Source organism: Ascidia mentula, chromosome 5, assembly GCF_947561715.1.
Source record: "Ascidia mentula chromosome 5, kaAscMent1.1, whole genome shotgun sequence".
Taxonomy (NCBI): domain Eukaryota; kingdom Metazoa; phylum Chordata; class Ascidiacea; order Phlebobranchia; family Ascidiidae; genus Ascidia; species Ascidia mentula.
In genome coordinates, this window is record NC_138570.1 from 8856832 (window position 1) to 8879600 (window position 22769).

At 42.5% G+C, this 22769-nt stretch overlaps 3 protein-coding genes across 8 annotated transcripts; 2 read left to right on the forward strand and 1 right to left on the reverse strand.

Moving 5' to 3' along the window:
• The first annotated feature begins 534 nt into the window (after positions 1–534).
• LOC145902247 (guanine nucleotide-binding protein-like 3 homolog) lies at positions 535–5472 on the forward strand. The gene is made up of 17 exons (XM_082990138.1): positions 535–649; positions 712–770; positions 1003–1152; positions 1274–1390; positions 1494–1586; positions 1708–1843; positions 2580–2683; positions 2956–3103; positions 3237–3324; positions 3427–3538; positions 3608–3673; positions 3891–4033; positions 4109–4205; positions 4309–4396; positions 4460–4569; positions 4960–5158; positions 5320–5472. Exons 1-17 carry the CDS (start codon positions 640–642, stop codon positions 5430–5432), a joined length of 1833 nt encoding a protein of 610 aa, XP_082846264.1. The 5' UTR covers positions 535–639; the 3' UTR covers positions 5433–5472.
• A 536-nt stretch (positions 5473–6008) lies between these two features.
• On the forward strand, positions 6009–17428 carry LOC145903938 (tubulin tyrosine ligase 3-like). 6 transcript variants are annotated; one of them, XM_082992134.1, is made up of 21 exons: positions 6009–6133; positions 6581–6696; positions 6839–6991; positions 7293–7361; positions 7760–7817; positions 7880–7960; positions 8201–8412; positions 8793–8952; positions 9164–9270; positions 9355–9480; positions 9701–9815; positions 9893–10009; positions 10349–10514; positions 10662–10810; positions 11104–11347; positions 11797–11913; positions 12011–12112; positions 12533–12684; positions 13037–13143; positions 13383–14367; positions 16337–17428. In XM_082992134.1, the coding sequence occupies exons 1-21, from the start codon at positions 6064–6066 to the stop codon at positions 16594–16596; spliced, it is 3666 nt and encodes a 1221-aa protein (XP_082848260.1). In that variant the 5' UTR covers positions 6009–6063; the 3' UTR covers positions 16597–17428. The 6 variants fall into 6 exon arrangements, with proteins under 6 accessions (XP_082848260.1, XP_082848261.1, XP_082848256.1 ...); XM_082992135.1 differs by having other exon boundaries at positions 16333–16479; XM_082992130.1 differs by lacking the exon at positions 16337–17428 and having other exon boundaries at positions 13383–16308.
• Positions 17429–17441: 13 nt separating this feature from the next.
• LOC145903939 (uncharacterized) lies at positions 17442–21029 on the reverse strand. Its single transcript, XM_082992136.1, has 3 exons — positions 20552–21029; positions 20294–20430; positions 17442–20143 (listed from the first exon to the last, which is right to left on the reverse strand). The coding sequence occupies exons 1-3, from the start codon at positions 20658–20660 to the stop codon at positions 18671–18673; spliced, it is 1719 nt and encodes a 572-aa protein (XP_082848262.1). The 5' UTR covers positions 20661–21029; the 3' UTR covers positions 17442–18670.
• Positions 21030–22769: the final 1740 nt, after the last annotated feature.

The window sequence follows — 22769 nt, forward strand, 5'->3', positions numbered from 1 at the left end:
TTAACCAAACAACAATAAACGCCTCTATGGCTGAAAGGCAACCAATGTTTTTGGAAACAGTGGCCCCAACCTTTTTTGGCCTGTGGCACCTTACAGAAGATTTTTAGATTTTGTGGATTTTGAGAAAAATAAAAATATTCGTAAACACGTAACAATCAAATATTTCAGTAAGCTTCTTGGCCAGAATTTCCCTTTACAGTTCCGAGAGGACATTTTATGGTAGTATTGGTACACATCTGTTTTGATTTCTATGAATAACGCACGTGGTTTTGTTGTTAAATCCACAACATCGCAGATCGGCTGTAATATCCGTTGCTGGTTGCAATATATAGCAACACGAACTTTGGTTTCCATTGTTATAATAATTGCATGTATATTAACTACCACGTTGAAACTAATAACACAGTAGAATGAACAATGCCTAAAATACTACAATTTTATTGTGTTGTAACGGATATTTGGACTGGAAGGGGAATAACCAAACAAAAAACGTATTGTTTGGGGGAGGTTTACCTTTCTTGCAGAAGTTTTGTCGTTATTATTTTTAATAAATTGGCCAATATATTCTTCTGTCTTTTTAGGTGGAATTCGTTGTTTTATGATAATACCTCTTTTGGCCGCTAATTATTACAAAATACGATGAAGCCGAGTAAGTACAATAAAATATCCCTTCTGTAAGTAATCAAAGTTATTAATATAATTTTCTTGTAGGACTTCGTAACAAGAGCAAGCGAATGACATGCAGCAAACGGTACAGAATTGAAAAAAATGTAGGTTTTTGAAAATATGTCTAAATCATGGTTCTGACTATGGCATTCAGTGCTGTCAGATAATAATTTTCAGTTTATTGTGGAAGCTTGTATTCCGCAAGTGGCCTTTTTCTTAAGTAAGCTGTTTGTTTAATTTAAGTTTTATTTGACACATAAATTCTAGGCATAATCTGACTTGCTTTTGTAGGTAACTTTGATGTATTTGTCTAATCTGTAACATTGTAACACACAGGTGAAGGCACACAATCGAAAAGTTCGGAGAGATGCTAAAAAGCAAGCTGCCTCTGGCAAAGTAAAACAAACTCCGAAAGATCCAGGAATTCCAAACTCGGCACCGTTTAAGGAAAAGATTCTGCGGGAAGCTGAACTGAGAAAACAAAGGGTAAAAAATGAAGTAGCCTACCTTAAAATAATCAACCTTAATAACATACTCCTCAGTGCAGTGCATTTGTTGAAACGTGTATACAACAAAATGATGCTATTTTATCTGTTTTGTTTTGAAGGCAGAGGAAGAAAAACAGAGACAAAAGGAACGACGCCAAACAGAAGTAAGCAAACGAAGAAGTTTGGAAAGTTTACAAAAGGATGCCCTGCACAGACAAAAAGAATTTGAACAAAAGGTTTGTTTTAGAGAGTGTACAACTTTACTTATTGTTTGACTAATGTCACTATCCTTTTCTCTAACTGGTATTATTTAAATGTTCAAACATATGATTAATGCAGAAAGAGCTTTTGGAGAAAATTGGCAAGTCTTCATCTCTTGGACTTCTTTCTAATGAAACATCAAGAAAGTCGTATTATAAAGAGTTCAGAAAGGTGAGTTTATTTAAGTTTAGAAACTGTAAGCAAAATGTTTTAATGACCAGCCTACTAACAGACAAAATATTTACGCTTATAACCTAAAATCTTTAAATAAATCACAATATGTATTATTAAGGTTGTTGAAGCATCAGATGTTGTTATTGAAGTTCTTGATGCCCGGGATCCACTTGGTTGCAGATGTCCTCAGGTTGAACAATCTGTTCTTGAGTCTGGAGCCAACAAACGTGTTGTTCTCTTGTTAAATAAAATAGGTAGGTTTTGTCAAAATTGGGGTTTGAATTTCCTTCAACCATATATTTTTACAATAAATCACTGTTTCAGTTACCTGTTTTAACTATTTACAGTGTAACTGGTGCTGTTTTGTATATTGTATTATTGTAAGTACTTGACTGGCCAACATTATTGCCGGACATATGGTGTCACCATTACTAGTCATGTTTATCAGGTAGTGAGTGCTTTTGGTGAGAATTGGGGCACACAATCTTTTTGTTATTTCCTTGTTGCATCAAACAGACTTCATTTCATCAATGGCCACCAGTGACGCCAAAGAGATAACCATGCATTAACTTGCCTGAAAGGATAATATAGTGTTATATAAATGTTTTTTTCTTCAATACATGGCCGTATGTGACCAATTTCTGAAGCCAAATATCCACCCATATTACCTGACAAGTTTTTAACCACTGCCAAACTATGTTCCATAAAGCATGTGTACGGCTGCATGAATTACAATCCAAGCCACATGCAAGCATATGGCCGCAAGTTGTGTACCCCTGGGCTAGAACACATGTTGCAGTGTTTTTTTTATTTTCATATTACGAAGATGTCCAAGCTTTGTTCCATTAAAGTTATTTTTACTGCTATCCTACTATCGGACTCAAAATAAATCTTCTGTTTATCTGGTACATCACCTAAACCAAATGAATTTGATTGTCGAAGTGAATTTGGATTCACTGTTCACTGTATACAAATTTATTTTTTGTTTAGATTTAGTTCCTAAACAAAATGTTGAGGATTGGTTGAAATATCTCCGCAATGAATTCCCTACAGTTGCATTCAAAGCTTCAACCCAATCACAGAAAACAAATTTGGTAAGCACTGCTGTGTTCATGTATAAATTGTGTCATATTATAATGTGACTTTACCCAAAGCAATGTAAATTTAATTATACTTAGTTAAACTGGAAGAGCACTTTGGAATATTTTCCTTGCATTAAGTGTGGATAATAAGCAAAACAAATTGTGAATAGTTTTAAATACGTATGTAATATAGCATTTTGTGCTAAGAAACAAAATATTCTTAATTCCATATTGTGTATTTTCCATCTTGTGTGCTTTGTGGTAAAGCTTTTCTTAATGTGCAGACTCAGTGCAAGGTTCCACTGAAGCAACTAAACACCCAACTTCTATCCACAACCAGTCAATGTGTTGGAGCTGATAGTTTACTTAAGCTTCTGTCCAACTACTGTCGCCATAACAACCTTGACACATCCATTACTGTTGGTGTTGTTGGTATGGAATATAATTGATATAATAAAATAACAATACCTGTCACTATATTTATTTTTGGTGGTTTGAATAACTTAAAATATATGTTATGTAAATTTCTGTACAGTTGTTACTATTTTTTCTCTTTTTATTACAGGATTTCCCAATGTTGGCAAGAGTAGTGTAATCAACAGCCTAAAGCGACAGAAGGCATGCAATGTTGGTGCCATGCCTGGAATTACCAAGTAAGTGGAAATTCTCTCAGTATATAAATACAGCAAGATTTAACACCAGAGTTGCTGGAACATACTAAATAATCAAATATTATGAGTTTCATTTTGATTCAGGTCAATGCAGGAAGTAACTTTGAGCAAGAACATCAAGATACTTGATTGTCCTGGCATAGTCATGGCAACGGGATCAAATGATGCTGCCGTTATTCTGCGAAACTGCGTTAAAGTTCGTACATATTCTGCTTTGTGACAAGATCAAAATCCTTGATTTAATTTACTGTTTATTGTTTTTTAGATTGAAACTCTAGATGACCCTGTCACACCAGTAGCTGCCATTTTAAGTCGGTGCAATAAACAACAGGTATCTGTCTATGTCTATTTGTCTTCCCCCCTTTTAGGGTGTTTTACATTGAATGATGGGTACAGCAGTAGCAGGAGTTTTACCATGCAAGAGCACAACATACAATTAAATTTAAAAACAACTACGTTTAGTTTCCATTGAGAAGTACAACACAACCAATACTACACCGTCCACTTCCAAAAACCTTCCAATGCAAATAATACATATGCTGTTTCAGATGATGATGAGGTACAACATAACAGCTTATGAAGATGTAACCGAGTTCCTTGAGCTGTTAGCTCGCAGACAGGGCAAGTTGATGAAGGGTGGAATCCCTAACAGCAATTCTGCTGCTAAAAGTGTATTGCAAGACTGGAACAGGTTGGTTGTTTTGCAACTTACATTTTGTTTGTACACAAATACATGTTAGTGTACTGTTGATAATTTGCAACACAGTGGGAGATTGTCATACTTCACACACCCACCAGTGGACAAAATTTCATCCCATGTGGATGCACAGATTGTCAAGACCATGGCTGCAGAATTTGATTGGGTAAGTCCACTAACTGCATTTTAGTTGCCAGAAAGTTTAATTTTGATCTTTTTTGGTGGAAGTGAGGCAAGTGTGAGTACATCACATGTATTTGGTTTTGCAGGAATCTTTGGAAAAGGATAACGTGCAGGCCCTCAGTGATTTGAAAGGAGCCCCATCTTCTTCTCATTCCATCTTGTATGAATCATCAGGCAAGTTGATGTTTGTCGCAACCTTGTATGCGTTACAATCAATGCCTTTTGTTGGCTTGTTAGGTCCAGCTGATGCCCAAATGGAGGAGGCAGAAGATGAAGAAGAAGAAGTTGATGGAAAAGAAAGTGAGGAGCCGAGTGACATGGATGATGATCAAAAAGAGGATATTGAAGTAAGGATTTCCAATATTCGGTTATAAAAGTAATATTCGGACCCAACATTTTTGGTCTGAAACTGCAAAAAATATGACAAACCTTCATTGGAGCGCATAGTCAAATTACGAAACATATGAGTGTCAGTTCGATTGTTTCAAGCAGTAAGGAGTAGCTTGAATTTCGCCACCACCCACACATTCGTGTGAAGAATATGTAAATACGAAGTGTGGCAGATTATCTATTCGGCCTCAAAACCGACACAATGTTTTCAAAAAAGAAGCCGCTACACGACCCGAAAATCCCGGCCTACCAAAAATTCTGTGGTGCCATTTGTCAAAAAGCAACGTAGCCTACCTAGTAGTGCCCGCTGTGTTATCTAGATAACGTATACCTTTCCCTTTAAACAGTTGGGCGCAATAAGCATAGACGTCAAACCCCGTGGCAAAGACAAGAAAAAACAGGATGAGTCCATTAAAAGCAATAAAAAGAAGGGAAAGCCCCAACGTCAAACATTAGAAGATGTTGTGACGTCAGGGAGTAACATCCAAGCCAACAAAAAAGTCAAGGAATTGATGAAACAGAAAAAGAAGCTAAGAAAACGGGCCGGTAAGTTGCTGTTTTTGATTGGTCAGAGCCTTGGAAAATTGACTTCTTATTACACGTGTTGACTTCTGATTGAGTGGTACACAAAACATTTTTGACAGAAAATGGGTGATTTGACAATATAAATAGCCATTGCTTTTTATTCAAGCGCATATTTTTTTCAGACAAACTTTCCGACAAGTTGGGTGACTCGCTTTTGTCCGCGATGGATTTTAAATCCACGACAGCTAGTGGAGTGGATTATGATTTTGACACCGACATGCAGCTTCCAACTTAGCTTGTTGTTTCAAATGTTTGCCGCCTAATAAAAAAATCAAATGTGCATTGTCGAGTCTATTATTTGCATATCAATAAAACGTAACATCACAACTTAGTTTCAAAAAATACAAAACACTCTTAGTGGCTGCAACGAGACTTTATTAGTGAAAAATTTTAAGTTAACTTTATTTACGAATCCTGACAACAAAAAGCAATGTGGAAAACAGTGATATTTAGGGTAGTGTTTTATACCGAAGTCCGCTGTGTATTTCGTTGTGATACACATCTTCAGCTATCAGTAAAGTAAGCGTAGTGCGTATTGTAAGTGCTTGTTTATAAAAAGCTTTAAAGTCGCGGCTCTGTGTTAAAAGTCCGCATTTTGAAAGAAATTCGTCGTTTTGTTTTCGTGGACTGCTTTGTTAACCTTTTTATTTGACATTGTTTTGCTAAACCCGATTGTTCCAAGTCATTGTGTCGTCACAATGGCCTTTGTCCTATACACAGCATTACATTGAGCCTATTGCCAGGGAAAGGGATGCGTATACCTGACCTTCAGCAATACTAATAACATGTGCAGTTTTGTAGCGCTATGAACGTCTTAACTGAGCCCGAATACAAACACGAATTAGGGCTCAAGTGGACATCTTTGGATGACGGAGCCACACCGGTTCCTCGTGCCCCGAGTAAACGAAGCGCTCAGACAAAGGAAAGTGAGAATGCGTAAGTACGTGTGGCGAGCAATAACAATGAGTTGGAGTAGTGCGTCCCTAGTAACGAGCCTGGCTTTTAACGTGATATGCCCAGCCAGCCTGTACTATGCGCTAGGCGTGCTTTGTACCGCCCATATACCGCCGCTTTCTATGACTTGGCCTGCGAGACCTCTTGACTTTCTCGCGCAATGATACCGGCCCGTGTTCAGCTATCTGCCTCCGCAGCGCTTCGCTAGCAAAAGTCCGGGCAGGATTTGCGTCTTGTGTGCCCAGCTGATTTAAAGTGGCGTCGGGCGTTAGGATAATCCAAGGAGCCAACGCTGGCCGTTTATAGCTTTCCTGCTTTTGGCTGTTCGAGGGCCCACTGTTAGGTAAAAGTCCGCTGAATGGTACGAAAGTGGAGTGGCTGGCCAGCGTGAGGTCTCCAAGCAGCAGTTTGTTGTTTTGCACCCAACAGGTAAAAAGATGCCCGAGGTGGACAGCACGCCCCGCGAAGGACCTCCCGCAAACACAGTTTGCTGCAAAATGGATTTGGACGGAATTCCAAGTGACGATGCTTCCGCCGCAAGCCAGGTACATCCCCAGTAAAGTGCACTGTTAATATTGGTATTGCCCTTGTATTCATAGTGAATCATTGATTCCTCGTTGTCCTGCCAACGGACTTACGCCACTACACGCTGTGTATGGATGTTTACAGATTTAGTTATTTCACCAGACAAAGAACAGCCCTCGTCAGTTGATTGAAGAGTTCGGCGAAGAGTTCACCTTTCATCCACGTGTTAGCAAAACTAGTTCGCGCATTGTGGAAAATATGGGCATGGACTTTCTGGCCCGCCAACAAAAGCACATGGAAAGGCAGAAAAAACTCGTAAGTGTTGTTCCAACAGCTCGTGGCCGATATATATTGCAATATAAATACAGAAAGAATGAATATATTATGTACTTATTTAACTGCATATAAACACCAAAGCTTGTCTGAAGCCAATATTATTAAATGTTTTGTTTGCATGGAACAAAGGAAGTCAGATGTGTAAACTTTGAAATGTTTGACAAGATTTAAATGGCCTAACGCAAACGTAGGCACGGCTGGTATAGCTGCTGTATTTGCACAGGCATTCGGACCAAGCTTATATGCAGCTGTCGTTAGGACGATATATTTGTTGTTATAGCTGGAAGAAAATCAAGCTCTGCGCCAACATATTTCCAACACATCTCAAAATGAAATCAAATCTCAAAAGGTAAGTGAACTATAAGTACTCAAGGATTTGAGAAGATTAGGTTGGAGAAGAAAACATAATTCAAGCCAGTTTACCAAGCTTTAAAACCATTACAAAACATAATAAAGTAGATAATTCCTTAGTGACAAAACTAGAAATTGTATTTCTAGCAAACAGTGCTGGAGTAATTAACTTCTTGTATTTGTATTAAATGCTTGCACATATTTATGAATGGTGGTCATTTATGTGTCGTGTTATTTTTTCATCGTATTTCGTGTTTTTAACCAACTTGACCTGTGATATTGCAATAAAGTGTTATGAAAATTTGCTACACATCCACGTACTTGACAGCCCTATACGACGATTAATCGTTGTCTGAAAATAATATCGGATACTATGACGACAACTTGTATTTGCAGGTTGCCGTCAATCAAGTGCGAAGTGGATTGTTGAGCGGGAGGCCTTTTACTGGCACAGGTTGGCCTTGTTTTGTTCAAACGTCACCGACCTTGTTCATAAAATACGTTTCGTTGTAACAGGAGACAAAAACCTGCTCAGAAAGCGAAGTCGTATGCCGCGGAACAAGTTGAAGCATAAAATGTCGGCGGGAGAACAGATGGGTTCGTCTTTATAAATTTTGTTTGTCAGCTCAGAATGCTTCAGACAAAAACCTCTATTTGTAGACAATTTTAGGGAGAACCTAATGTATATACCTCGGGAAACATTTGCCAGTTGTGTTAACTTTAAAGATTCCGTCAACACGACAACGACAAAAACGTGTTTCTTAGTTTTTGTGTCATATTTCGGTTTTCTTCAACTCCGCGCTTTGTGAGCTATAACACGTTCTCAAAACATTGCAGACACCGACCCTCCACATTCACCGAGGCCATGCAAATCACCGCCTCCCAGTTTGCCCGCCCGGGCAAAATCGTACTATGTCTCCCTGTCACAGTCTGTGGCGGGACCTGGGGTATACGGAACGTCCACCATGAGAAAACGACACGCCAACGATCCTTATGCAAACTTCGATCGACTGCAAAGAGCTAAAATGGTGGCGGAGAAGGCCATTAAGGTGAGTGCGTGGTAATTTACCTCGCTTTTGCCTCCGTTTTCAGTAAATGTTTCATTGGAGCATGCACCACATATCACATATAGAAAAAAAATATTTTTTAATGTGATTTTGTGATATTCGATGATGTCTCAGACAAGCTAGTGTAATTTTTGATGCATGCTTAAGGTCCGTAACGTAACAGAGCAAACCTTACATCAGGGTGCGCTCTATGAATTAATATTTTTGTCTTCTAAATGTATGTTTCGGCGGCATTTGTCTGTTTGGTTACATTTAGTTACATGAACACTGTCCGTGCACCAATCCGTCGCTTGTTGAAAACATATATTTTACTATCAGCAATATTTAAAGTCATTTATTCATAATTGCCAACCTTTCTGCAGAGCAAGAAAGTTTTCTCCATTCACGGACCTTACCCTCTGATACGAAGAGCACTGCGCGAACGTGGTTGGGTGGAAAAGGAATTCAAACTTCCCCTCCGTCCGAAAAACCAAACTCGCCCGGGAGATTCATCGGATGCCGACGATGACGACGATGATTTCGGTGAGCAAAATATAACGTCGCTGCTCAAATGTCTTTAATTGGCGATTAAGTCAAATATTTACGTAAACGATATCCCACAAGTAGTTATTTGAGTCATGGATAAATGAGACCTTACAAAGCGACGTTGTTCGAATGCTGAAGGCTAAATCGACGCTCAATAGCAGGGGTATAGGAGTATTGGTTTTCATGTACGTGTATTGGATAACAACAGATGATGATTACGACAACAAGGACAGCGGCATCGGAATGAGTCCCCGACCGCCTTTTGAGCAAGAGACCGAAAAGGACAAAGAGAACGACGACTGCTACGGAATTATGGCAAGTTGCCTGCTTGCTAAAACTACACAAACTTTAATATGGCTTAAATATACATAATGAAAATATAACTGTTTCATGATGTAGGGGCGAATGGTTCGCAACGAGTTGCCCATCTTCCAGTGGACGACTCGCACATCATCCATCGACTGGAAATTCCTACAGAAGGACCAGATTGTCAACCACTTTGCGAAAGCAAACTTCACCACCAAGGTTGCAATGCTTTTTGCAATGTTAGCTTTACAATCACATATTCATGAGTGAAATACAGAGTTCATATTGTCTTGTGGTGTTTCCTATAGATTATAGACACACAAAGTTTCCAAAGTTTACATGCAAATATTTTTTGTCATGTAGAACTATAGTCTTGAGATTTGGTTATGAAATGAACAGCGAGTGGTTGCAAACCATTTAAACTCGTTTTTGTTCAAAGGTCGGTCTTTGCATGAACTTGAGGATGCTTCCTTGTTTCGCCGAGGGACATTCGGATTTTTTCTTTCCGAGGTGTTACAGGTTGAGCAACGAAGAAGAGAAAATGGACTTCATCGGTAACTTTCGTGGCAACACATTTGTTTGTGAAATGATTTTTGCAGGTTTACTGACTTTTATTGTCATTTATTTTCAGATGATTTTCGCTTGACGGCTGCCGTTGGTATTCTTAAAATAGCTGTTGCAAAACATACCGACGATAGTTACGGACAAAACTGTGAAAGAGTGGACAACGGGCAAATGCCCCCAATGGGTAAATGAGCAACGCTATACGACCATAAAAATTTGGCTATACTTTTTCCAGCGAACATGGCTACACGCATATCAATGTCTCAATGGACGAAATACACATATAAATTGGCATAGTTAACATTATTTTAAGGAGGTTGTAGTGAATCAAACTCGATCATTTAACAATTAGCGTAAACCAAGAATGGAACATATGCAAACAATAGTCTTTGCCTGACCGTTCTGCGCAAGATTATCTACAATAGCCACACCAAGCTGCACTGTTTAGGGCCTATTATGTCGAAACAGTGGGCATCTGTCTGCAGCTCACTTAACTAACTGATATGATTTGTAACTTTCGAAGGTGGTCCGCACATGGTACCTTCCGATGTTTTATTACTGGCTGTTCGAGCTTGTGAGCTTCATGCCAACGAAAGAGATCATGAGGATATTGACCAGGACGATTCGATTTATCACATTCCCGACGCAAGCTGGGACCAACTCATCTTCCATTATGCAAAACTTGCGCAGTTGAGTATATTGTTTAACATGGTTGCTGGGGAATTGCAAACAATCAGAAAATGCGCCTGATTTTTTGTATTTAGCAACATGTCATACACTTGTGTCCGTAGGTACCAAATACACCTACACTCAACCTAAATATATATTTTATTCAGCGATGGAGCGTCCATAGCCCACAGCGGATCCTATTTCAAGCAGTGTGAACAAGCACTGGAGAAAGTAAAGGCCGTAAGTCCTCAGTTTTTCACCGACGGCGTTAAGAACACGTGGATTATCAAACCAGGCGCGAAGTCCAGAGGAAGGGGTGAGTCACAAACTTATAATTTTCGCGAATGAAAAAACTATTTAATATTTCGGCCTTACAATTTTCTGGCCTTTGAATCAATCTCTTGACTGGAAATCCTCAACACGTAAAATGCAAAAAACTTCTTAGTTTAATATTTTTTTCGCCAAGTATATTGAGTAATATACATTATAAAAATCCAAAGTATAACATAAAAAATCTAAATACAAAAAACAAAAAAAGTAGCCTATAAGTGAAAGCATTTTGGCCAAGATAATTGTTGAAAAATAATTGACCGCGTTCATTGTGCGAAGGCATTTTGGTAATGAACCGACTGGAGGAGATTCTTAAGTTGGTTTCTGGGGATCCCAACCTCATTAAAGACAGTCGCTGGGTGGTGCAAAAGTACATCGAGCGTCCGCTGCTCATCTACGCGACGAAATTCGACATCCGTCAGTGGTTTATGGTGAGCGATTGGAATCCGCTGGTGATCTGGATTTACCGCGAATCCTACCTACGTTTCTCATCTCGTCCCTTCACACTCAAGAATTTAGATCCGTGAGTCACGTTCTTCGTTCTTCGGTTTTCATTGCGCATCTGCTGTGTTTAGGGCGCTGATTTTGAGAAAGGCGCTGCTGGTACGCCGAGAATTCGTCGTTGCAACAAAACTGGCGATGTGCCTGGGAATGTTTCTGCTAAAATATAATACCTCGTGGACGAAACTCAGCTTGGCATTAAACTGACATTCCTGATCTGTGAATGTGAGAAAGTCGTCAGTCACGAATTGCACTGATAAATGCAACGGATAACAGCTTTTTAGTTGTCCAGTGCGCCAAATAGTGACCGTATAGTAGAAACAGCTATGTATGTTTGAAATCCGAAACTATAGTGTTTGGAATAAAATCCAAATGGTGAAATGTTTCTTTTGCAAATGTTTTTGTTAGGAAGCAGCGCATTTCTAGCATACATCTGCAGCACTTCTCTTATAATATAATGTTACTTTTCAGGAGCATTCATCTGTGCAATTATTCAGTCCAGAAAAACATGGAAACCGATAATAATCGCCACCCGTCTCTGCCCCACGACAACATGTGGTCTGATTGTGACTTTAAAAACTACCTCAGGTGCAGACACGCTATAATGTTGAAGTGGACTAGGCCTAACTTAACTGGCATATTGCGAACTATGCGTGACTCAGAAGATAAATGAGTTTTTTTATAGGTCTCGAGGCTGCCAAACTCTCTGGGATGATCTGATCTTTCCCGGAATGAAGAAAGCGATTATACACGTTTGCCAAACAGCCTTAGATACCGTCGAGTACAGGTATAGGGTGCTATCACTTCTGCTATCTCGTTTACATATTTATTGTGGCTGTGCTCTTCCCAACACTTCGGTATCGTGTTTCGGCCAAAATCAATGCATGGCCGAGAATTGGACATCAAAATACCTGAATGTAGTTATACGGTAACGACTCGCAGTTGTTAGATATGGGTCAGTTCTTGATTTCAGTCGCAGGGGCATAAGAATATTCGACCTGCATAGGTGTAATGTTTTCGTTTCTGTTGCAGTCCAAGCCTTAAGCACCCATTTGAGCACCGTGGGGCGGCCTTGGCTTATAAGCTCTAGAAAGTGCACGAATTAGTGGCACGACGTCATTTAACACCACACAAGAATGTGGCATGCCGTACGCTAGGTTGAACATGGCAGTCCCAGCCCGTATCGTAATGCACGTCGTTCTGGCAGGAAAGGCTCCTTCGAACTCTACGGCGCCGATTTCATGATCGACGAAAACTACAACCCGTGGCTAATTGAGGTGAATTCGAGCCCTACGATGTCTCGTTCCACAACCGTGACCAACCGACTTTGCACCGCTGTTCAAGAGGACTTACTGAAAGGTTAAAAATCAATGACAAAATACATAAGCAACGGTTCTGTTTTTTTTCTTCTTAACATTGACATTGGCTTGCTGTGCATTGTATACGTGCAATATGTTTTTGGTAAATCTTGTCACAAAGTTTTGCATATCCTTTGGCATCAGGCGTTTGATCTTACAGATTTAGCAACATTAAAAGTAATGCTCCATATCTCCATCCACAATGTGATTAAATTTTCTCACCATAATTCCTTCACACAATTTGTAACCAATCTGCTGGGTCCCAAAATGCTAGTGAGCTTAAATTACCGGCTTTAAAGGGGTCGCGGATTGGGTTGCTTGTTAACTTAGCATTATCCCATCTAATCTGACAGTTATCTTGGATCGCAAGCGCGACAAGAACTGCGATATCGGCATGTTCGAGATGATTCATAAGCAACCGGTGGTAGACGTACCCCTCTATGTTGGCAAGGAACTGAATGTAAGCTATAAAGTTATATATGCTGTATCTACGCAAGTTGCCGAGACTGCGCTAAATCCAAATATATTGTTTGTGTTAGCACCTATATAGGGTTATTAATATTCTAAATAATACTTTAAATATACTTTAAAACACTAACCAAAAAATAAAATGAGACAATCTTTTGGCCAATACATGGCGATATCTTATCAATCAGCAATAAACAAGGTTTGTTAAGTTCTAGAACTTTGTATTTGTAGATCGAAGGTATACCAATCAAAAAGCCGAACAACCCCGTTCGTCGTTCATGGAACAACCCGACCATTGTAACAAACTCGAGTTCCTCAACCCTCAACATCTCAAACAACAAAAACGGGACGAACAATAACGGTGACGTGACGGTAGCCAGATACGCTGGCCGGGCGACCAGCATTTACTCCCAGTCACTGTCAAATCGCCCAACCAAGGTGACCACCCGCCCTGTGCCCAACCAAGTGTCACAAAACAAGCCGGTGGGTCAGAGAAACGATCAGAAAAGTCGGAATGGACGTTTGCTAAATGAGCGGACGAGCAGTCCGGTAAAAATTAAGATGCAAAGCACACTCAAGCGTTTGAACAGTGAAGCAAACAACACTCCGTCCAAGCCAAACGCGTTTAGTTTGCCCAAACAGTCTCCAAGCAACACCAGCATCATCAGCACAGGTAGCAACAACAATACCGCCGTTGCGACGCAATGTTCATCCACAAAACTGCCGATGTACAGAAGCCAGCACAGCGTCAAGTTGGCAAGCGGTGCAGAGACACAGAATGCCCAATCAAATGGCAGCGTACACTTTGTGAGTTCATCACAAGCAAAAGCTGCTTCCACCATGGGTATCGCCCATTTCGGCACTGCCTACAACGGCATCATCGCGGCCGCGAATCGAGGCTGTTTCCCAAGCAAGGCTTCCCAGATGCCTTTTCCGCCACCACAGGCAGTCGTCCCTAAAACGTTCCCCGCGTCCACCGTGGCAGGAGGAGAGATTATCGGAGAAGGTGCGCCCGTAGTTCATCCTCCACCTCCTCCAGGAATGGTTGCGGTCACTCCCCAAACCATAGGCCTTGGTTTGCCATTTCAAAAGTACTTTGCCGTTCACCCACTGGACAACCCCACGCAACAGTACCACCAGCAACGTAAGGCTCTGGCAGCAGCCTACGGCGGACCCGATCTACGCCTCGGTTTGACAAATCGACCGAGAGTTTCAGGTATACACGAGTGGCTGCGTAAGCAGCAGAGTGACAGTGGCTTGTCGGTATGTGCATATTACCCGGTGAGTGATGAATGTTGGCTTGCAGCTGAAGGTTGCAACGTCGACACTGGTGAAATCCCACCCGCCCCATTTAATTGTGATCAGTTGGCATGTGATTGCGGTGACCTTGGTTCGTTGCGCGTTTGCGATTCGGATACTAACAAAACTAACGCTTGTGAGACCACGCTGCCCACTCCCATCCGACCTCCGGGGCAACTCCGCGCAAACAGGCAGACTTCAAACGCGTGTCCCTTTAGTTCGAGTTTTCCATTAAAGTCTCGCCGCCGCAAAGCGCACTCCAAGTCCGCAATGACTTTCAACGACCAAATTCAGGCTGTGATATCTCTGCGGCGGCCCAATGTAAAAAACAGCCGAAGCCGCACGGCCGAGGCCAGGGCCGCCAGGCCCAGCCAACCGCAGCCCCTTCCCATCTTGAAACTATTCTCGCTTAAACACAGACACGAAAGAAGTTTAATGCACAAACGAAATAGCTTTCTCGCTATTAGCTGTCCCGCAAACGCGCCTCCTCTGACGGGATAATGGAGTCCCGTCGGGCACTGAAACCCAGTGGCTCACAAATTGCTTGCTTTGCCATTGTTTTGTAATTTGTTTGATTTTTTCTTAATTATGCTGTTTTTGCACGAAACGTGTCGTCATTTTATGTTTCACTAACAACTGTGTTTTCATTTGTCGAATGGTTATGCATGCTGCAGGTGTGATTTTTTGCTGCTGCACAACCACCCTTTGTGTTTGCACGGCATGCCTATACGTTTCCTATAAGTTTTCATGCCTGAAATTATTTTTTACCTACCTTCATCATTTGCGTGATTGCTTATCGTTATGCTCTGTGTGCTTTTGGTCTTGACAGTTTTACCTACAACAGTAAATGGAGGCCTGTCACAACAGCGCCCTTTCGAAAAGACGGGATGTTTCTAAACTTAGATAGAAAATGTACCTTCTAATTGGTTGGTTAAACAAAGGCGTTTGGTAATTGGCGTTGTGCGAACAGCTCGCTGTAATGGGCTTCAACGCCGCATCCATCAACCAACATATTGGAGCCCTTTGTTGCACTTTTTGAACCGCGCCGACGGGCAAAATATGTTAGGCTTTCGCAGCAAGTTGGCTTTTGCTGCATCGTCTCAGGTTAGTGCGGTTAACCTTCAAGGGGTTTGTGCTCGGTCATGGAAAATGGTGCAATGGGTATATGACAATTTCACAACATCAAGGATCGCATTTGAAAACTATTTTTAGTACCTATACGAAAGACACGCCCACTGTTTAAATCCCAAAACGGGTAAACATTATAATGGCGCAAGAGTGCTGGTGTTGATTTACACTGAAAACCAAAACCGGTCGCGCCGACGAGCATTAATGAAGTTCGTTGAGGGGTAGTTGCTGTTAACGCCTTTGCGGTCAAAATAAATGCGCTCCGTTGAAAGCTTTACATCCCCTATGACTTTTTGCTTTACGGTTGACCTGCGAGCAGTTGCGTATACCGATCGGCCACGGACTGAGTTATGACAAAATTCGCGTCAGCAGTCGTTGGAAACGGGAAACATAAATACCTGACCTAAGTTTGTTTGTCATTCGTAATGTTGTTGGTTGCTAAACCTAACTGGTGGTTATAGAAAAGTTAACGGCCCGTATAATCGACCAAAATATAGACGCATTGTAGAAGGCGAGGGTGTCAGACGACCCTTTTTCCAAATGACAAAATCTTTGATAAAAAAATGAGTTCAAGGGTATAGTAATTACCAGAGGAGCACTGTTTACTGTACTATCCACAGTATTAAACTGCTTTTTAGGTAAATTATTTGGGTACGTTTTTTGTTTGGTTTTGGGGTTGGCATCTCAGTAGCCATAGCAGAAATAAATAGTAAAGTTTTCAAAATTCTACGCCCGTTAATCATGTTGTTCCTAGGCAGACTCTACTAGATCGGCTCCCGGATGTTGCTGCGTCCTCTGCCTCGACTCTGACAAGATGACACCGACGAGCGACACTGGACTAGTCCAAGACGGCAGCGTATCCCCAAAATCCGGACGCTCTGGATCCGGATCAAGCCGCCGATCAGCCAAAAGCCGAAGGCGTTCTTCATGCGCAAACCCAGTAACGACTGACTTTCTCACTTCCCGTGTGCGTTGTATCGGCGATCCCCCGCCAGTCGCTGTGAGAAATTGCACTTAGCCTTACCTAATTATGTGCTGACGTCACGTTAAAGTTTGTGTCTATGCATGTCAACACGAATGTGCAAGGTGATTCTCTTTTATAGCTAAATGAAATACAAATTTTACTTTTAATACTGTGTTAATGACTTTTATATTGCCGCGTACTGCGTTAATACAACCTGATTTACCTTTTCCATCACTATACGTGTATGTGCAAGAATGAATTATTTATTCGATTGAAAGCGCCCAAAAACACTCTCTGAAATCACAAGCGTGTATGGTGTGACCTTTAGTGAAAATAAGTTGAGCCCTATGTACTACATTGTTTTTAGTCTAAACAAGAAACGCTTGGAATCAATATTTTGAAACATGAGGCCGCAAACTGCGGCGATGAGTGCTGAAAACGATACGACTGTTTTTTCGAGTTTTATACCCCGTAACACTGTCATCCCGGCATTACGGTAGCGAAGCAAACGCAACACTTGCGCTACCAGCAAATAAACGAGCCCAAGTGATTAGTCACGAAACCCGTGTTTGAATATTGCATGCGCCTGTTGAAATACATGAAAGTGCTAAAGAGTTTGGTTACAGATCAAACATCGGGTATACGGGATGATACTAACCCCGATAGAAAGCATTTAATCAGCGAAACTCTTCTTCAAACACGCCGAGTGCAAACTGGGTCAAGTTACCCGCTCCTGGGGTCACCTGACAAAACAGAACCCCGCGCTGTGTTTGAGATCGGAACCCTCGTTAATCATGCACAGCAAGACGTCTCGGGGAGCGTGAGTTAATCGTCCACGGATTTTCGACCGCAAGGTGTGACTGCGGGCGTGCGCGAGGTGCTGCACGTCGGCAGCTGGTTATACACATTTTTCAATCACGCGTGAGATTTTACTTGGACAGACAACGGATGGTAAGCGCGGGCATGTCGAGCAATGCATTACCTTCGCGAGCATTGCCAGCCATGACCAGAACCGCAGAATGTTCCTCGAGACGCCGAGGATTCGCATGCTTCGCATTTTTCCTTTCCGAGCGACTCGAACGTATCGGTGAGGTTTACGATACTGGATGCCTTTTTACTTCGCGGCCGAAACGTGTAGGAAGAGGCGAATTTCCGGCGTGACAATAAACCCTTTTGAAGGATATCGACATTTTATTGTTTATTGACGCATGTCCGGTTGTCCCGACAACCGAAACGATGCCAAATAAATCTCAAGGGCGTGTTCGCAAAGTTTCCACAACAAACGGCCACCAGTATGCCGTCGCGCCGTTTTGGTTGTCAGCTGAGTTTCAATTCCAATGACGACATATCAGTTTGTTCATTAATCTGCATCGTCATAATCATCTATTGGCATATTTCATATCCAATAACAATGCCATGTCTCGAATTCTTGCAATGAATGCGACAATAGTTTCGAAAATTTACCTCAATTTGATCCTCGATGGCTATATTTTCAGGTCATGTATTATACTGCATTAAAACCAATCCATGTGAACACCAAAATTGACGAAATTTGTTTCTTATTTAACGAAAACGGGCACGGCTTTAATTGTTCTTTCGCGGTCACACTCGTTGGTCGGAGGAGTGGTGCGTGAGGCCACCGATTGCTTATTGTGGCCACAGCCTCATTAAACTCCTAATAGCGTATTACAGTGAACACTAGCCTACCTAAATACACCTCCGGGCTATCGCGCAGCAAGGCAAAATCGTGTTCAAACACGCCCGTGTTGATTACCGCATTCCTCATTGAATGAAGACCTTACAACGCCGATCGTATCTGCGTGACAGAAAACCAGCACAAACGGCGCGCCGGCAGCGAACTTTCACGGCCGTGATTAAGCGATTTTGAGTTTAATCCGCACGGGCAACTGGATTCGCTCGTAAACATAACACCCGGTCGAAAAAATCGTCTTGCACTGTCAGCAAATAAAACGAAGACTTGAGAATACAGAAAAAAAGGTGATAAGGCGCCTTTGCAAGTCTCGATGGCGACAACATCATCACAGTGGGCTGGTCGTGGTAATTTCGGCTGTGATAAAATAAAACGGTTCACGAACACAATGATGGCAACGCTGTTCGTTGATTATCGCTAGGTCCCGCTATAAGTAACGATGCCCTCGATGGCTGTCTTCGTATCGTTGACAATCGCTAAATCTCGGCTCCCCCTTTTCATCCCCAAATATTGGCTCAGGTTTGTTTGATAGGCGGCGTCTATTGGGTAAGACTGTTCGTTGTCGCTCGACGCACCTTCCACCACAGATAAATGGAGGGTAGACGGTGTGTTTCTAAGTGACGCACTGTTGCTATCCTTATCCAACAAACCGGTGTCCTCCCGTTTGGCCACATGTGTGTCTTCGTCGTCCGACCAACCCGCATCCTCCTGAATGTCCTCCAGTTTTGTACGTCGTTTTCTTTTTGAGGAATGCGAGGAGGAGGAAAGGGAAGATGGAGACACGGAGGAGGAGGAAGAGTGGCACGGAGAGGAACGGTGATAAGCTCCGCTCCCGTGAAGCGATCCACTCGTCAGGCTTCGCGACGGGGATGAAGTCTGGCGGTCGTATCTTGCCGAATGTTGACCCGCGTACTTCTGCTTCAAAAGCGGAGAATTCGCGTGGTTGTCTGATTTCGGTCGATGATAAGCACATGAACAAGGCACGTTGTCCTCGGAATGATTCGGACTATTACTATGGGAACTGTGTACAGGTGTCAAACATGAAGTTCGTGGCCGGTGGTGGTGCTTTGTACATTGTGAGTGGTCCACATAACACCACTTACATGGCGACTGCTCTCTGTATACGAGCGGTTCTCTGTGGGAAGAATCCCATGGAGCGTCGTGATAATCACGGTGCCGGGATGAGTAATTTTCCTGCTCACTGGAGTCATCCCCGAAATCGCTATTTGCCGAGTTGGGCCGCCTCGCTTCGGGGTAGATATTTCCACCTTCGATTGGGGTGTGGGTTCGACAATATTGTCCTCTTGTTTTTCGGTGCTTTTCGTAATCACTTCGCGCACCTGAAGAGGAACCGTCACTTGATCGATTTGAGGTAAGCTTGCCGCCCACCAAACTTTGGCGTGAACTGTTAAAACTCGGAGAGTTATGTGCGCTGGAATGATCGAGTCTCTCGTCAGTGCTGCGTCGACCGAGAACAGCTCGACTTCGGACTGGACTCGACTCGCAAGAACGCACTTTCGCCCCAACAGCCTTGGTCGCATTGTGAACCGATACAGTCACATGCGATGAGCTGCATTTCTGTTGTTTTGAAGGCGATGGGGTTCGAACTGATTGACTCTCCACGTCCACGACGACACTGTTGCTCTTGCTGCCTTGTGATAGGGAAGAGGCCGCCGAGGAAGTTTGCTGTGTGCTGTGATCCCCCTCCGGGGTGGAAAAACAGTGCGAGGTTTCGTTGGCGCCTCCGTGCGTTGCCGTGGAAACAACCATTGTGGCTGTGGTTGGAGTGGAGTTTTGGAATTTAGTAACAGTCGCGGTGGCGTGCAACTCCGCGTTTCGGCTGGACGAAAGATGGTTTCCACTCTCGTAAAGGTTCTTGCTCGCGCTCTCCTTAAAATATAATTTTTGTCGTTGAAACAAAAGACAAAAAAAAACATTATTGTGCATTAATTCTCAAAAAGTTTCAATTATGCTGGTGGAAAGGATTGACACTATTAGAAAATTTTGGAAAATGACTTTTTATCCATATCAGAAGCTTACATGTCGGGTTGAGAGCTTTTCCGATCGGCCGTACGCGTTACTGCTTCCAGTTAGTTGGTGCTTGTTTTGTCGCAATGACTTTTTTAGTTTCCGAGCCTGTTCCTGCGTAGCACTGTCACGGGAAGCCAGGGTCGAGCCTGAAACCACAAGAAAGAGCTGGTGTGCCTTAGGCCTGATCATATGGTTTGAAGAAATCCGTGCCACCCTAACATCACTATATACGAAATTGCTCTACAAGACGTAATGTTTGTTACTCACCTCTGCTTTTGATAATCGGCACGATATCGACACACATGCAAATGATCAGGGCGACAAACGCGCCGACCAGCAAGATGGCGGCAGTAATGATGACATGTGCATGTATCATGGTCGCGTGGGGGTTGGTTTTTGCTTGTTTTGCACTGGGTTGTATTCCTCTACTTCGGCTCGCCTTGATATGTCAGCCGTCTCGGGCATTTAGCGGTAAACCTCGTTGGGTTGACGAGAGTGATGACGTGCCCACCCAGTCCGTACACCGACGCCGAGAATTTTTCTACCTTCAAAGCACGACCAGCAGCGCCGCGGTTCCTGCTTTCACAACCAACTCGCGTTTATCGCTCGGCAGGTATTTCGGTCCTGGTAAACTTTGCACAGCAAAGATGTCGACATCGGCTTCTACGCATACTCCCCACCGCACACCACACTATGCCAGTCCTACAAGCAGAAATTTAGGAGCTGAAAGCCACCCTGCAGTTTCAAACCTAACAAATATGAAACAATAGGTGCAAATGGAGTTAATTACACAAAGGAGAAACGCCAGAGCGAATGTGCTATTCATGGTAAGTTACCTAAAGTACTGATGATAAACAGCAGTTGATCGAAACGTTGGCTCTTACCATGAACAGCATATTAGCTCTGGCGTTTCTCTTTTGAGTATGAAACGAAATGTACTAAAATTAATACTTTATGTCAGACCAACTTAATTTTCTACAAATATTCTCAACAAGCGGGCTAGGTTTGACCTCAGCCATCAGCACAACCTGAGTCATCGACTATGGCCTACTATCCAACCTTATACTACAACGTACCTAGCACTTGCTTGCACTGTGGAGTAGTTTATTCCTTATCGCAATGTTTCAAACTCACTGTCTAATTTTTGTGAATAAGCTGAACAATAGTCATGTTCAGAAAACTCAAAAACTCAGCGTTTCAAATAGCTCACCATATTGCCACAAGTTGAGTTACAAAAAAAGATGATTCTTGCTGACCGGTTGCTAAAACAACTACACTCCTCATTTGATCCCTCGAGTCGTGGCGTTATCGGCCTCATATCGGTCACCCGTCACTTTTCAAACTACCCATGACGGACCCACACTCCAAATGGGCCAAGAATGCTAAGCCAGAATTACAGTACAGGTCACCTTATCAACAAAGTGATCATCCCCAAAATGAACATGCGCGCATATGGACAGCCAAGCTATTTCAAAATACGCTGCTTCTGTGGGAAAAACGATACAACTGTACTGTTGTGTTTTTTTCGCCTTGGCGCCTTCGCGCGATTCGAAACGAGGTTATACCATAAAAGGACGTAAGCGTTTGCGAAAATAGCAGACGTCGAGCGTATCCTCGAGATATCATATGCTCTTTGTCACGTATCAATCTAAACTATGCGCCCTTGTGTGAGAACGCTTTGCCCCAACTGCACCCGTCTGTTCTTTGTTGTGGCACGTGTCACTTGGAACGTTAAGCGTGCCAGCGCCACGAAGTACATTCCTAACCTTTCAACAGCACTTGCCAATAGAAATTTTGTAAACACTGTAAAAGGTGGCCAGCTTGTCGCGGTCACCGATATCCGCGGCAATGTTGTCGTATTCAACTCCAATTAAGCTTTCTTAGTGTCCGCTAAGCGGCACGTTGCGGCCGTCGCTTATTTACAAACCTACCAAGGCAAATAGGATCAACTCGAGTTAATCGCATATAAGCTAATGATTGCGAGCCGCGCTCTTGACGTCACGCCGTGTTTTCTCCTCAACAAAATACGAGCCGCAGTCGGAACTTTGCTTTGCCCACATATTCCGTTCGAAGCTCGGCGAAAGTTTGTCATCGCGTGCCTTGTAATCGCTTGTTTGCGCTGCCTCGCGCTCATCATCAGCACCATAGAATAACCCTACTCCGCACACAGCTTCAGTAACGCAGATTAATGAGAAAGGGTTGATGGGTGCAAGCAGTAATTAAAACTTAATAAGAGGCTTTACATTCTTGGGCCAGGGCTGTTCCTTGAAGTTTAATTAAACGCCAATTGGTGTATTTAGGCAGGATGCTAGATAAAACCGCATTGTCGTAGACCTTGAAAACGTCTGATCAATCAATTGGACAATTTTAAACATGAACCGTTTGCTGTCAACCAGTTGGTAATTCCTCAAATGCTCCAGACAGAAACCAAACTTTCCCGAGACAAAATTTATATATTCGGCCTCTAAGTAAGGGTTTCATATTC